We start from the raw sequence: 14592 nt of genomic DNA on the forward strand, positions 1-14592 counted from the left end.
CTGCAATGGAATCATTAACCACTGTTACCCTCCAAGATGACATTGTGTGCTTGGGTTTTATTTTTTTTGTGCCAATTTATTGATGGATTTTCTAGGGAGAGGTTCAGGATTAGCATGGAAGTGTCAGATGAACTGGAAAGGTACCATAAGCTACGATTTGTTGCCATCGAAGGGCCTATGTTATTAAAGCTGTTACACTTCATTTAGAAAGAAATGTGGGAAAAGAATTTCTGTATAATCTAATAAGTTATGTTCTTTATAACATAAAAATGTAAAGCTTTAATAGTAATGCTCAAATTTCTGCTTATAAGCAGTGAAATGCATGCATGTGGCCAGAGTGTTAAACACAGCAGCAAACTGGAGCGACTAGGTGGCTCAGTCAGTTGAGCATTCAACTCTTTTTTTTTATGTTTATTTATTTTTGAAAGAGGGAGAGAGAGCACAGGAGAGGGGCAGAGAGAGAGGGAGAGAGAGAATCCCAAGCAGGCTCTGCACTGTGAGTGCAGAGCCCAACTCAGGGCTTGATCTCACAAACTGTGAGATCGTGACCTGAGCCAGAATCAGGAGAAGCGTCTGACTCTTGATTTCAGCTCAGGTCATGATATCAGGGTTGTGGGATCAAGCCCCAGTCGGGCTCCGTGCTGAGTGTGGAGCCTACTTAAGGTTCTCTCCAGCTGTCCCTTTCCTCCACTCATGCGCTTGCTTGCTCGCTCGCTCTCTTTGTAAAACAAAACAAAACAAAAAACAAAACCCAAAATCCCAGCAGCAGACCGTCTTGCTTTCCTCCCTGGAAGCTGCTGGCGCTCGGGCCTCCCCAAGAGCGCTGCATCACATTGTTGGTGTGCACTAGCTAAATGCTCGTGGCACCCGATATGTGCAGGGGCTCTTAGGTGCTTCCTGGCAAGGCTGACTTTCTCCAGGGTGTGCCTTCTAAGTCAGGGGTGGAGAGACTATGTCCTCTGCCTCTTCTTTGGCAAGTAGCTCTGAAGAGCTTCAAATAAATGAATAAGCAAATAAAAGCATTTATTTGTATTATATAGTATATTGCCCACAGTGTATCGTGACTCTAGCCTCTAGATGTTATGGAATATCTTTTTTAAAATGTTCGGAAGGGGCGCGCCTGGGTGGGTCAGTAGGTTAAGCATCCAACTTTGGCTCAGGACATGATCTTGCGGTTCGTGGGTTTGAGCCCCGCAGTAGGCTCTATGCTGACAGTGCGGAGTCTGCTTGGGATTTTCTTTCTCTCTTTCTGTCTCTGCCCTTCCCCTGTTCGTGTTCTCTCTCTCTCTCTCTCTCAAAAATAAATAAACATTAAATTTTTTTTTTTTAATGTTGAGAAGGTTGAATGAAGGAAAACATTTCTGAATCACATCAGTCAAAACCATTTTAATGTTTTTCCGTTGAGTTTCCTTTCCTACGTGTAGGGGTTAAAAAGATATAGTCACTGTATTAAATAGATTTTTATTTTCACAAAACATAAGCATTTTCCATTTTATTACCTAATGTTCATAATGATCATTCTGTGATAACTGTGTAACTTCCCTTTCAGTAGGCTTTCATTTATTTTTCTTACTATTCCCCTGTTGTTGGACTTCTAAAGTGCCTCTGATTTTTCTCTGTTCTGTAATACAGAGATGAGTATCTTTATGGAGAAAGTGTTTGCAATATTTAGAATTAGTTTCCTGGGATGCAAAAAAGTATAATGATTGAGGATAAATAATTTGCCCAATTCTCTTAACGGTTTAATTGTTCATCCAGAGTATAGTAAAAACTGGCTCTGAAAATAACTTGAAATACAAGAACTTTAAATATTTAAAAAACACCTTTATTATTTTATTGACATTAAGCATTGTGACAATTGTGTGTGTTGAGTTTTTCTTGTCTTTTCTTTTCTTTTTCAATAGGCATATTATGCCCGTGATGCTCTGGCTAAAAACCTCTATAGCAGGTTATTTTCATGGTTGGTAAATCGAATCAATGAAAGCATTAAGGTACTGAATCTCTGCAACCAGATAAATCAGCTGTAATAGATGTGTTCAGATTATAAACGTTAAGTTAAAGATATTTTAATTTTATAATCAGATAAGACTGTTCCTTGAAAATAATTTACCTTGCATAGAATTGAAATTTGTCAGGACTCTGTTTTGTTTTGCATAGATGTTTTTGTAAGAAATCTCACCGGTCAGTGGCCTCATGGGTTTTGCAGAGTTAACTCTGAGAGTCTGCATCCCAGATCCTGGTGGCGGCTCATCTAACTAGTTGTACACACTTGGCTGAAAAGGTCACTTGACCTCTCAACCTACTGATATGTTTGTCAATAAAATGAGGGTATTGGAGTATTGGGAGTTTGAAAGGCCCGACCTATTGTAAGATTCAGTGATTGTTTATTATAATTAGGCAACACTAATGCCTTCTTCAAATAAGTCATCTATCATTAAAATTTCTGGAAAATTCTATACCAGTATCCTATGTCATAGATTAAAAAACAACAACTAAATTATAGTTATTCTAGTTGTGAAACACAGTTAACTTGTAACATAAGTCTATCTTCCTTAGTATGCTTTTAGTGTTATATTTCAGGCCTAAATTCAACTCATTATTTTAAAACTTTTTTTTAAGGCACAGACAAAAGTGAGAAAGAAGGTCATGGGTGTTTTGGACATTTATGGTTTTGAAATTTTTGAGGTAAGCTTTTTTCTATTCTTTGTATTGTTTCTATTCATGCATAATAGTTGGAAATTAAATCATATATTCTATAGACAGCATTTAATATATAGTTAATATAAGTTTGAATCTACAAAAAACCTCTGCTGATGTAACAAAACGTGTGTGTGTGTGTGTGTGTGTGTGTGTGTGTGTGTGTGTGTGTGTATTATATGTGTGTGTGTTTAAGTGCTGAGAGCCAGCATTTTGTAGACAATGCTGTTTAGGAAGAACTTCTTGTATCAGTATTTGACTTTTGTAATTGCAGATTCAAAATTCTTACTGGGCAATTTCCAACAAGGTTTATGGACATTGTGCCTGTAGTCATTCAGTCATTTGTAGGAAAGTGAGACAGGATGACGCCATGAAAAAGCCAGGGACGGGAGAGCCAGATGCCAGTCTGGCCTGGCCAGTGCTGGCATTTCATCCTGATGGGCTCAGGCTCAGGGTCTGGATTGGGTGATTTGTTGGGTCTCATCCAACTGCAATCTTACAGTGTGAGTTCTGTTGCAAAGATTAAAAGAATTTCTGGTAAACTTCATAATGAATTTTTTAAAAAGACTGCATGCTTATTACAAATTAAATATTTAAAAATTATATACTTATATTGGAATTTCCTATTTATCCTTTTGCTTTGACATTTAGAAGGTGTTTTAAGAATTTTTGTTTCGCTTTGTTTTGCTTTATTTTTTTGTTTTTTTTTTGTTTTTTGTTTTTTGTTTTTTGTTTTTTGCTCCTTTCCCCATTGTAAGGATCTTTTAAAACTCTTACTCTTATTTCTCGGGAGTGGTATTTTAGTTTGGTTCAGGAAAATAACAAGTAGATCAGGCTCCTCCTCTCTTCATTCTCCCCATAAGTAATGATTTGTGAATTCCTTTAAATAACCAGGCCCTGCCCAGAATGACCACCAAAAGTGTTTATGTGTTCCAAATTATCAGGTTCACAGAACAGAAAAAAAACATCAGCCCCCTCCCTGCAGCTAAGCCAGGACTTTCCAACAAATGTCTTTTTCTTACAACATTTATTTTTGTAATAAATTTTTGTAAATCAAGATCCCTGCTTGATTTTGTAAATCAAGATCCCTGCTTGATCATGTTCTGTATTTAGTAGCCAGGGGTAAATCATTCTTGAGGGCTGACTGTATGCAAGCATTGCGGGAAGTGTTACATATATTGTCTGATTTAATTTTCACAAACACTTCATGAAATAGTTACTACTATTCCTATTTTACAGGTGAGTAGGTGAGGCTCTGAAGGTCAAGTCACTATGCTGGAGTTACATGGCTACAAAATGGCAGACTCAGGACCTAAATCCTAGGCCCCCTTCATAAATAATAAAAAACCTCTGATAGGGCCTTTTTGTTACTTTTCTCCCCAAACTCACAGGGTCCCCAGTACCTGGAAATAAAGGAGAAAACCCAAACATGATAAATTTCTCAGTCCCTATTTCTGTACCATTGCCTCATTCCAAACTGACCAGCATGGGGAACACCCGTGGAGTTCTTCTACGTGCTGGTGGCCAAGCGTGGGACACCTGTGCTGTGTCCTGCCTGCTGCCCCCTGTCCTGCCGACCATTGAAAACTGTTCTTCAGCACAATGTCCACTTGTATTGATGCCTCTTTAGCAGACTACGCAAAAGAAAGTTTCTGGTCTCGTGGCAATAGGGAAGAATTTGAGGTTTGTGAGTGAGGAGGACTGCTTGAGTATACTCAGAACTCATGGTGATGAAATTAGTTTCTTTCTAGCAAGTCCTCAGGTTACTGTTACCAAAGGGCAGCCGGTCAAAATCATTGTTTATAGTTGGCAGGGAAAATGATTTCTTACCTAGCACACTGCTGATCTATATTTAGATGGTTTCATGAACAGGACAAAAGTAGAGATCTTACTAGAAAGTTGGAAGGAAACACACACACACACACACACACACACATTTAATGATGTATCTAAAATCAAAGAAACTGGTTTTATTTTATTTTTATGTTGCCATAAGAAGATTTATTGATCTATTAGGCCACGTGCCTAATGTCATGTCACAATACATGAAAACTTTTTTTAATAGGATAATGGGGTCATGAGGGGACATCAGCTTATCTTTACATTCTGGTCTGTCCTAAGATCTAATCAGCCATGTGGTAAGTGACCACACAGCACTCAGGGAGCTGAGTTATACCCCATGAGCAGTTTAACCATGCCTAAGTGAGGAAGTCATTTGTCATTATTTATTTACTGCCTAATAGGAATCATATTCCTGCGGTAAACAAGACAGCTGTTCCTTCCCTGCATGGAGCCTACAGTGATATTAGCCGACCCTAAGATGGAGGGTCTGTTCCTGGCTGAGGGCACATCCTATCTGGTAGGAAGGTCTAATCAAGAAACTAGGTTACTTTTTAAAAATGCGTTTGCTACAGATCTAATCCAAACAGAAGTTAGAGGGGCGCCTGGGTGGTTCATTCAGTTCAGCTTCGGACTCTTGATTTCGGCTCAGGTCATGATCTCGTGGTTCGTGAGTTTGAGCCCCGTGTTGGGTTCCATTCTGTCAATGCAGAGCCTGCTTGATACTCTCTCTCTTCTTCTCTTTCTGCCCTTCCCCTTCCCTCCCTCCCTCCCTCCCTCCCCCACCAAATAAATAAACTTAAAAACAACAACAACAACAACAACAACAACAACGAAGTTAGGTGTTCTGAGTGGACACAACCTGTAAATTGGGACGGGGTAAAACATCCTGTAGCAATGTGGAAATATTTTTTACTTAATGGCCAATTCAGGTTTCTCTCCAAGCCCATCTTTATGAATGTGCTTCACTTCTGCAAGTTATATCCTGATTTTTCTCAACACTGTTACAACTATGGACTTCAGTTATGAAAATGCCTGCATTATATTTGAAAATGCCCTTCTTTCTTCTTCAGAAGAATGTTCCAGCTCAGTAGTTCCTAAACTTAGCAGCATGTTGGAATCACTTGGGGAGCTTTACCCAAAAGCAAACAGGTTATATTTTTATTCTTTTTAAACAGAACTTTCGGGAGAGCCTGGGTGGCTCAGTTGGTTAAGCGTCCTACTCTTGGTTTTGGCTCAGGTCATAGTCTCAGGGTTTGAGAGTGCAAGCTAGGGGTTCTCTGTCTCCCTCTCTCTCTGCCCCTCCCCCACTCGTGTTCTCTGTCTCTCTCTAAATAAATAAACTTAAAAAATAATAAATAGAACTTTTGGCACGGCATAAGGAATATAGTCACCAATATGGTAATGGCATCCTATGGTATATGTGCTGCCGAAGCGAGCACTAATGGCATCCTATGGTGACAGATGGTAGCTACCCTGGTGGTGAAAACAGCACAAAGTATAGACTTTTCGAGTCACTATGTTGCACACCTGAAACTAATGGAATGTGTGTCAACTATACTCAAAAAAACAAACCAGAAATTTCAGTCAAGGCCAAATTAACCAGTCATGTCTACAGCAGATCTTATGATGGCCCTAAAATCATGAGAAGTTATTTTTCCTTCTCCATGCAATAGATGCTTTGATTTTTTTTCCGTTTCCTTGAGAGAATTAAGACTTGTCTTTCATTATAACTAATTGTTCTCTGCATTTTCCTGTGTAAACTTTCTCAGGTTAATCTTCCAAACATCTTGATTCTTCGTAATCTGCTTAATTATTTATTTTACAATTAAATTTATTTGGGGAGCACAGACTAGAGATTTGGGTGTGTGCTTTTAGATACTTTTACCTGCTCTTTGATACAGAATTAGAAATGGTTTTTTTGCTTGTGATTTATTCACATGCGCACCCCAGATGCCATCCCATAGTTTTCCTGGATTCTCAGCAAAATTAGAGAACATGGAAACATCAGGAAGTTCATACTGTTGAACATAAGGAAGCCAGATAATTAAGGACTTAAAAGTACCACAAGCTGAAATATAAGGGCTCAAGGTCTGACTTAAGGAGAAGTATTCAGAATCCTCATCAGTGCATAAATGAAGATTTCTGTGATACTGTCTACCCCAGCGAAAATAAACTGATAGGACATAATGAAAATTCTGCCTTTATTTTCCTTGAAATTGACTGCAAGAGTTAAGGGTTCTGCCTTGTAGAACACCCTGGGCATCACTTTAAAAATTGGACAGTAAAGGTCCAGAGGGGAAAAAAAAAAAATCTAATGTCTCTAATTCTGCTTCATGACCCCGTTGACAGTTCCCATGAAAACACTTTTCAGCTGAGCTGGTGGAAACCTTTCATCCATTTTGGTCCGTCTCTAAACGGAAGAGGGAAACTGATGCATTAAACCATGGGATGATGACACATGGATTTGACTGCAAAGCATTCCAGGGCCAGCTGTGTGAATAGCCCTGTCTTGCTGGCCGCATGTGATCTGATGTCAGTTTGGAAAACAGATTAGTGGAACACTGATACCAAAAAGAAGGGGAAGTGAGTTAAAATCCACAGAGAAGAAAAATCTAGCCAGAAATCCTTATTTAACGTCAGTCCGATTTTGTAAGGGAAGAGAGTTATATAATCCAGACACTCCAATCCCACACAATCAAGTTTGGATGTTCTTGTAACTGATGTCTGAGAGACGTTTGTAGCATCATCATAAAAGAACAACAGCTATTCTTTTTAAAAAATTAAATTCAAGACTAAGTTGAGCCATCTGAATCAATTTAGCTTCTTGCTAAGTGCTTATCTGGGAAGTACTACAATTGGCAGGTAGTTTACTGGGAAAATTAATAAATTATTAGTGTGCCATAGGCCAAAACAGAACAGCAGGCTGGATATTTCACTTTTCATACGATGGAGCTAGTTTCGTGCAGGCAAAGGGCTAGTTATTTTGAAGGGCTAGCTCTTTCTTCATCTTGCCCTTTTGAGCCTCATATACATATATGAACCTCATATACATATATTGTATATGAACCATGTACAGTAAAGATATGAGAGGCTAGATGCAATGATTGTTCCAAATCAAATGACCTAATAGTTGGGTAAGATTCAGTATAGCTTGGTAAGTGTGCCTCGTGGTTATGAGATTTGTTTTCTAAATTGTTTTTAGAAGAAAATTGATCCTGATCATAGGCAATCCCTTCTGTTCCACCTTTTTTCCTCTGATTTCGTTCTCCACGTGCTAGAGAACTTGAAGAGGAAGGAGAAGATTTAAAGTACCCTTTAGAGTGAAAATGGAGGGAAATAATATGTTTCATAATAGTATGGACGTCATTACTCTCACTTTAACCTTTTAAATCAACGCTTAAAGTATTTAAGAAGAGCACTATCATGCTGTTTTTCTTAAAACTTACCATGTTTGTGTACTGGGAAGAAAAATGTTATGTATTTAAAGAATACAGCACTGAAATGTCTCCCTGTCTCATAGTGTATAAGATATCATTAGCCTCCTCTGTTGCCAAGAAAATGCAAAGAAATTAATAACAGGCCAGTATTTTGATTCATCTTTCAGAATCCTTCCAAGCAGAAAGTTCATAGTTGATACTTAAGAGTATAAACTGGTTGTGAACTTCATTGGGGGGTATGGTTTGCTGTTTCTTTGATGTTGAAAAGGTGGACTCAAACTCAGGAATTCTTGACAGAAACCCTAGACTTTAAAGTTTTGGTATATTACATACTTCTAAACCTACCAAGTTCTTCCTATCCCGGTATACTCTTGGTGACTACAGTGTAAAACACTATCAAACGTAGACACCTTGCTGTTTACCTGTTTTTCCTAGAGCAGTCCAATGGGGGTGGGATGGTTCTGGGCTCCATTCAGGGAGATGGTATAATGGAAAATTCTGGATGTGCGTATTTGAAGATGTTCCCCAAAGTTTTAGTTTTCTCCCTTAGCCTTTGGGGATAAATGTGACTTAGACAGTGGAGACACATTCCATGCATGGGGCATGGGTAGAAAACTGGAGACGGGAGGGGAGATGAGTCATTCAAGTTCCTGCCCACTTCCTCCTTAGGAGACTTTGATTCATGAGACTGACATGTGGGAGACAGCGCCCAGCTCAGGGATCTCTGGCCACCCACGGTTCTCGACACACAAAAAGCATCCAAATATCAAATTGCTTCGGGGCCTTTGTATTCATGTGATGGTTCCTAGATCCAGTTTAGCTGTTTTCTAAAGGGAAGAAGGACCCGAGTGGAAAACCCAGCGGTGTTTAGTGCCTGTGTGCATGAAGTCACGTTCAGAGCCTGTGCAAGGTGCAGCTATAGGAACTGCTACCAGGCTGCTCCTTAATTTTTTTTTTTTGCAAATTATAAACTTTTGCATGTTATTTTTAATGATTCGTGAAGTCCCATTTCCCAAAACATGTGGACAATGTCAACAACTCAAACACAGATCATAAGAAATGCGATGGCCTTCATTTTTGGCAATAATGATTGCTCTGGTGATTTGTAACACGTTTTGCAGGCTGTGAGGTATGTTTGCAATAAATGCTCAGATATTTCTGTGGGGAAGTAAGCTGGTTTCTGCCTTGGTGATTGTGCTGTTCTATTTTGTTTTTGTTCTTTAAGCAACAGGATAAGGTAGGAGAGACCAGTTTTTTTCTTAGGCTGTCTCCAGAACGCTCTCTCCTTACCACATTGTTTATGTTTGAAGGAGAGACATAGCAGGGACAGCACGGGGGGTGAGGGGGAGTGCGGTGGTGAGAAAGAAGAGCTGCTTCTGGATCTTGCTGGATCTCTTCACTCTTGTGGTGACCTGCTAATTGCCTCTGTCTCTGACTCCCTGGGGCGATGGGTTATACATACACGTTTTTCCTGATAATTTAGAATTAGACGCATTAAATCCTGAAGCCTTGGGACTTCAAGCAAGTCACATGAGGTATTGTCTGAGTCAGACTTTTTATCCTGCGTAGCTCACGCCTCGCAGAACCACAGTTCAGACACCACTTGTAGGTATTGTAGACCTGTGGTTTGAACTGGTTGGACGTGTGTCTTGATTTCGGAGTTTTATGCCAATCAGAAACATAGCCCGAATGGTAAAATCTGTCATTTGCACCAATGAATAACTGTCGGTAAGTGTTTACTGTTAGAAGTTTATGGCAAATTAAGAACTGATTGCATTTTGTATAATCTGTCCCTTTTTGCACCAGAATGCAGTAAGTATGAACTGTTTGCAGTGACAGTCTGTTGCATGCTCCTGTGTTAATGGCTTCTCCAACTGTGTGGATTTTGCAGTAAATGGCCATTGATTAACTGTGTGCAGATATGAAATAGAGAATTCATACGGGAATCTTTAAATGTTGAAGGGAAATCCAGTTGAGTTCTAACTTACTCCTTGAGTGGCGTTGTAATTGTGAAGCTTTGCCTCTGATTTCTAACCTGCTTGTGTGTATTTCATAGTCCTGTTGCAGAGCGTACTTCAAGCTGTTCGTGGTCATGTGATGTGTCCAAGGACACTACTTATTCTCCACTTCCTTTTCCTCATTAGTTACCATATGAAGTTCAGCATCATTTTGCTTAAATGGCTCCATGAGCATAGACTTATTAAATTGACAGAAAGGATTTACTCCATGGATTTCATGGAAACCCATTAAAACTTTAATTTTATTTGTAAGTTTAATTTGGGGTAGTGGTATTATATAAGGGTATATTTTACCAAACTAAGAAAGCCAGACTTCCTCATTGAGAAATGACCTTATCCTGACCATAATCATAATAAGGCGTCTATCCCAGATGGGCTTGTGCTTCTGACAAAAATTGTTAAGTTCCAAAGATTAGAACACATAGCTTTTAAAATTTTATGTGAAAATGAGTATTGGGGAAGGCCCTTTGTGCCTAAGACTGTGTTCGTCTTGAAAATCAGCGTGTGCCCTTTAGTAAGAACCTGCAACATTAAAAACAAAAAACAAAATAGCTTTTATCCTTGACCAGATTTAGCATTAAAAGATTAGTCAGTGATAGTGTGTATGTGTCATTTAAGGTTTAGAGTTAGAAGTTTTCCCTGATTAACTAGTTCATCACTGGTGATAGGAAACCCTTAGCTGACTTCCGGCAAAGAATGTGGTCAGATACTGCGTGACTTTTTTGCTTTCGTCACTCACGGAGAGATTCGAAGGCCAGTTGCTCTGTGTTTTCACAGGAAGCGACGAGCTTCAGTTTCACGCCTGGACACTCCTGGCTCATTAGGCCAGGAATAGCCACCTCAGTGGGACAGGAGTCAGGTTTATCAGTGGTGAGGTCATACCATCCCTTGCTCCCATGGCTACCATCTCCTGTCTGCAAAGACATATGATAGAGGTGAAGAGAACATGTTTTCTTACCAGATCTACCTCTTCCTGAATGGTGTGGTTCTTGGCGAATTGTATTCATTCCACAGGCATGCATTTTGTGCCCTCAGTATATATGTCAGTACATTAAACCCTGCGGGTTGTTCAGAGATGATTTAGGTATGGATCTTGCATTGGAGTTCATAGGAGGTAACTCTAACATGAAGAGAAACTGCTGAGGGGCCGAAGGGTGATAAATATGTGAGCCTTCTGAGAGAAGAGAGATTGTTTCTCGCTGGGGAGATGATTTTGATGTGCTGGTTCCCTTGGGTCTCTTTATTTTTTAGGCACTTCACTCATTCATTCACTCATCAAGTACGTGTGGAGAACTTGCTAGGTGCAAAGTCCTGTGCAAGGCATAGGCTCACATTGGTCAGCAAGAGAGACACATGGTCAGCCCTTGCCCTTAAGGAACATACAGTCTAATGAGACAGATGAGGCTGAAACTAATCAATACATGTGTACACATATGCACACGCATACACGTATATACACACAGCATGATTTTTAAAAAAGTGCTGGTATCTAAGAGTTTGAATGAAGGAGCTGACCTCAGAAGGGGGCAAAATAAGTGATCAGGTCAGGAAGACTTTCTTGGGCTCTAGAGTTTCACCTGAGAATGGAAGATTGAGAATTTGGATGACAGAGATTATAAAGCTCACTGTTCCTTTTCTGATCCTTTAGGAGAAACTTTTTTTTTTTTTTAACCACATGTAGAGTGCTTCTCTGTCAACTAAAAGTCTTCATCTTTCAAATACTGCATAACGTGTGTATACCTCATTCATTCACTTGACTCGTGAACCATTTCTTGAGTGCCTGCGGTGTGCAAACCCTCTGTGTGCTGGGCCTCGGTGTCCCAGGAGCTGTGTGCTGGGCTGCAATTAAATCTGCGAGATGGCGTGTGATGTCTCTTATGGATTGAGCTGTTGGAGCATCACTGCTGTGGGACAGCCAGTGCATGGTTCATAAGGCCGTTTTCATTTCTCTCCATATAGGACAACAGCTTTGAGCAGTTCATTATTAATTATTGCAATGAAAAGCTACAACAGATCTTCATTGAACTTACTCTTAAAGAGGAGCAAGAAGAGTATATACGGGAGGTAATGTTGAAATATATGTTTTTTAAATGTTCCTTTCATACTCATAATACAAATTATGGATTTAGAAGCCTATCTAAACATGATCCTAAAATCAGATTTATCTGAGTTTAGCCATGTTGTGTCTCTTAAAAACCCATTTGTTATGACATCTAAGCTACCTGGGATTATCTTTGCTGCTCTGCTGCTAGTGCCTTGAACAATGCCTGGCACATAGTAGGTGCTCAGTAAACATCAGTTGACTGACTTGAGTCCTGGTGGATTCTAGTGCAATGATGTAAAATAATAGTGTGTTTAAAAAAAAAGAGACTGAGATGAATGGACCAACAACCGTGACATCCATACAAGGAAACACTACTCAGTAATTAAAAAGGAACAAACACGGGACACCTGGGTGGCTCAGTCGGTTGAGCGTCCAATCATGATCTTGCGTTCATGGGTTCGAGCCCCGTGTCGGGCTCTGTGCTGACAGCTCAGAGCCTGAAGCCTGCTTCGGATTCTGTGTCTCCCTGTCTCTCTGCCCCTCCCCCACTCGTGCTGTGTGTCTCTCTCAAAGATAAATAAACATTAAAAAATTTTTTAAAAAAAGGAAGAAACGCCATTTGAAACACCAGGCATGGACCTAGAGGGTATTATGCTGAGTGAAATAAGTGAGACTGAGAAACACAGACACCGTATGATTTCCCGCCTGTGGAATCTAAAAAACAAAACAAATGAATAAACAAAAAGCAGACCGATAAACACAGAGAGCAAACTGATGCTTGCCAGAGGGAAGGCGGTGGAGGATGAGCAAAGTGGGTGAAAGGGAGTGGGAGATACAGGTTTCCAGTTATGGAATGGATAAGTCACAGAAATAAAAGGCCCAGCGTGGGGAATATAGTCCATGGTCTTGAAGTAGTGTTGCATGGTGACAGATGGCAGCCACACTTGTGTTGGGCATAGACTAAGGTATAGACAAGTTGGGGCACTAGGTTGTACACCTGAAACTAATGTAACAGTATGTCACCTCTACTGAAAAAAAAATTTTTAAACCAACAAATACTTGATCATGTGCTCATCTGAAGAATTTTAATCATGGCTTTTCCAGAGTCAAACATATTAAACATGAAAGGAAAAAAATAATAAAATAAAAATGGCAGTCCGTTGTCCAAAAAAAAAAAAGGAAAGAAAAAGGAACAATTGATAAACACCATAAAATGAAGGATTCTCAAATGCACTAATGCCAAATGAAGGAAGCCAGACTCAAAAGTCTGCATACTGTATGATTCCATGATATGTTGTTCCAGAAAAGGCAAAGTGACAGAGACAGAAGAGTTGGTCATTGCCAGAGGACGGGAGTCGTGAGAGTGTGACTACCAAGGGGAAAAACAAGGGAATTTTGGTGGTGGTTACATGACACCATGCATTTGCCAAAACTTATGAGAACTATATACCCAAAAAGTCAGTATCACTCTGTATAAATTTGAAAATATTTTAAGGCTTTGTTCAATCTTGAAAAGCACTGGTTTCCTAAAATTTTATAATAAAAACAGGTAATATTTATTGAGCTCTTACTGTATTGCCAGGTGTTGTACAAGTGCTGTGTATGGATTATCTCAATGTAATTTGAAAGTAATCAGAATTAGTGTTTACAAAGTCCTTGTATCCTTAATTGTAAAACCATACTTGGTTTTCATACTTTCATTTTTTAAATAGTTAATGTTTTTGGAAGTATAAAATTATTTCAGACAAAAGGAGAAATCATTATATTCTGCATATGTTGTATTATATTTTTGTTTCCTTTTCATTTATTTGCTTTAATATTTGAATAATGATACTACCTATTTTTCTTCATTGTCTATAGCATAGTTGTAAATCATTAAAGACACTGAATCCTTTTTTTTTTGCCTCAGTATAGATTTTTCTAATGTGATTGTTATCCCCAGTGACTTAGTAAAATAACCCATCTACTCCATCTACTTGAAAGCTACATCATAAATATTTCATCTTTCTTTCAGAATGATCATCATGCTTTAGAAACGTTTTATACTTTTCTGGCACTTTTTTAACGTAAACTTCCTAAAAGCCAGATTCATTCCCTTGCTGTCTTCTCACCATAAAGAGATTGCCCCAACTTTGATGTGTAACTTAAAAGTTTGTACAGATTGTCTGAGACACGTCTAAGAATATATAGGAAGATCCCTAGCTTGCTGTATGAATTAAATTTCTTCCCCTTAGAAGAAAAATAAATGTTTACACTTATGGGCAGAGTATAAACAGATCCAGAACGATTACATTTAGCCTCACAGATTTGGCTTTGTAGCTAGCATTAGAACCAGTGGGTTGGTTTTTGTGTCTTTCCTTATGTTGAAAATATTTTGTCTTAGCACTGGGATATTTTTACATTTGAAATAGTCAACTGCCCTACAACATGGGATTGACTCTAAAATTAATTTTTTCCTTGTGATTACAAATCAAGAACAGAAAAATGTAGGCCCTAGATTCCTGGGATCAAGTTCTGACTTATTTCCTTATAAACATTGTAAATATACACAGAG

At 39.0% G+C, this 14592-nt stretch overlaps 1 protein-coding gene across 4 annotated transcripts in view; it reads left to right on the forward strand.

Moving 5' to 3' along the window:
- MYO1B (myosin IB) overlaps window positions 1-14592 on the forward strand; it is a 187512-nt gene that overhangs the window by 133262 nt on the left and 39658 nt on the right. For all 4 annotated transcript variants that reach the window (XM_027054426.2, XM_027054446.2, XM_027054466.2 and 1 more), the window contains exons 12-14: window positions 1905-1991; window positions 2620-2685; window positions 11954-12058. In XM_027054426.2, the coding sequence (XP_026910227.1) occupies window positions 1905-1991; window positions 2620-2685; window positions 11954-12058 (258 nt within the window). The remainder of the gene's footprint in view (window positions 1-1904; window positions 1992-2619; window positions 2686-11953; window positions 12059-14592) is intronic.

This window comes from Acinonyx jubatus, chromosome C1 (assembly GCF_027475565.1).
Source record: "Acinonyx jubatus isolate Ajub_Pintada_27869175 chromosome C1, VMU_Ajub_asm_v1.0, whole genome shotgun sequence".
In the NCBI taxonomy this organism is placed as follows: Eukaryota; Metazoa; Chordata; class Mammalia; order Carnivora; family Felidae; genus Acinonyx; species Acinonyx jubatus.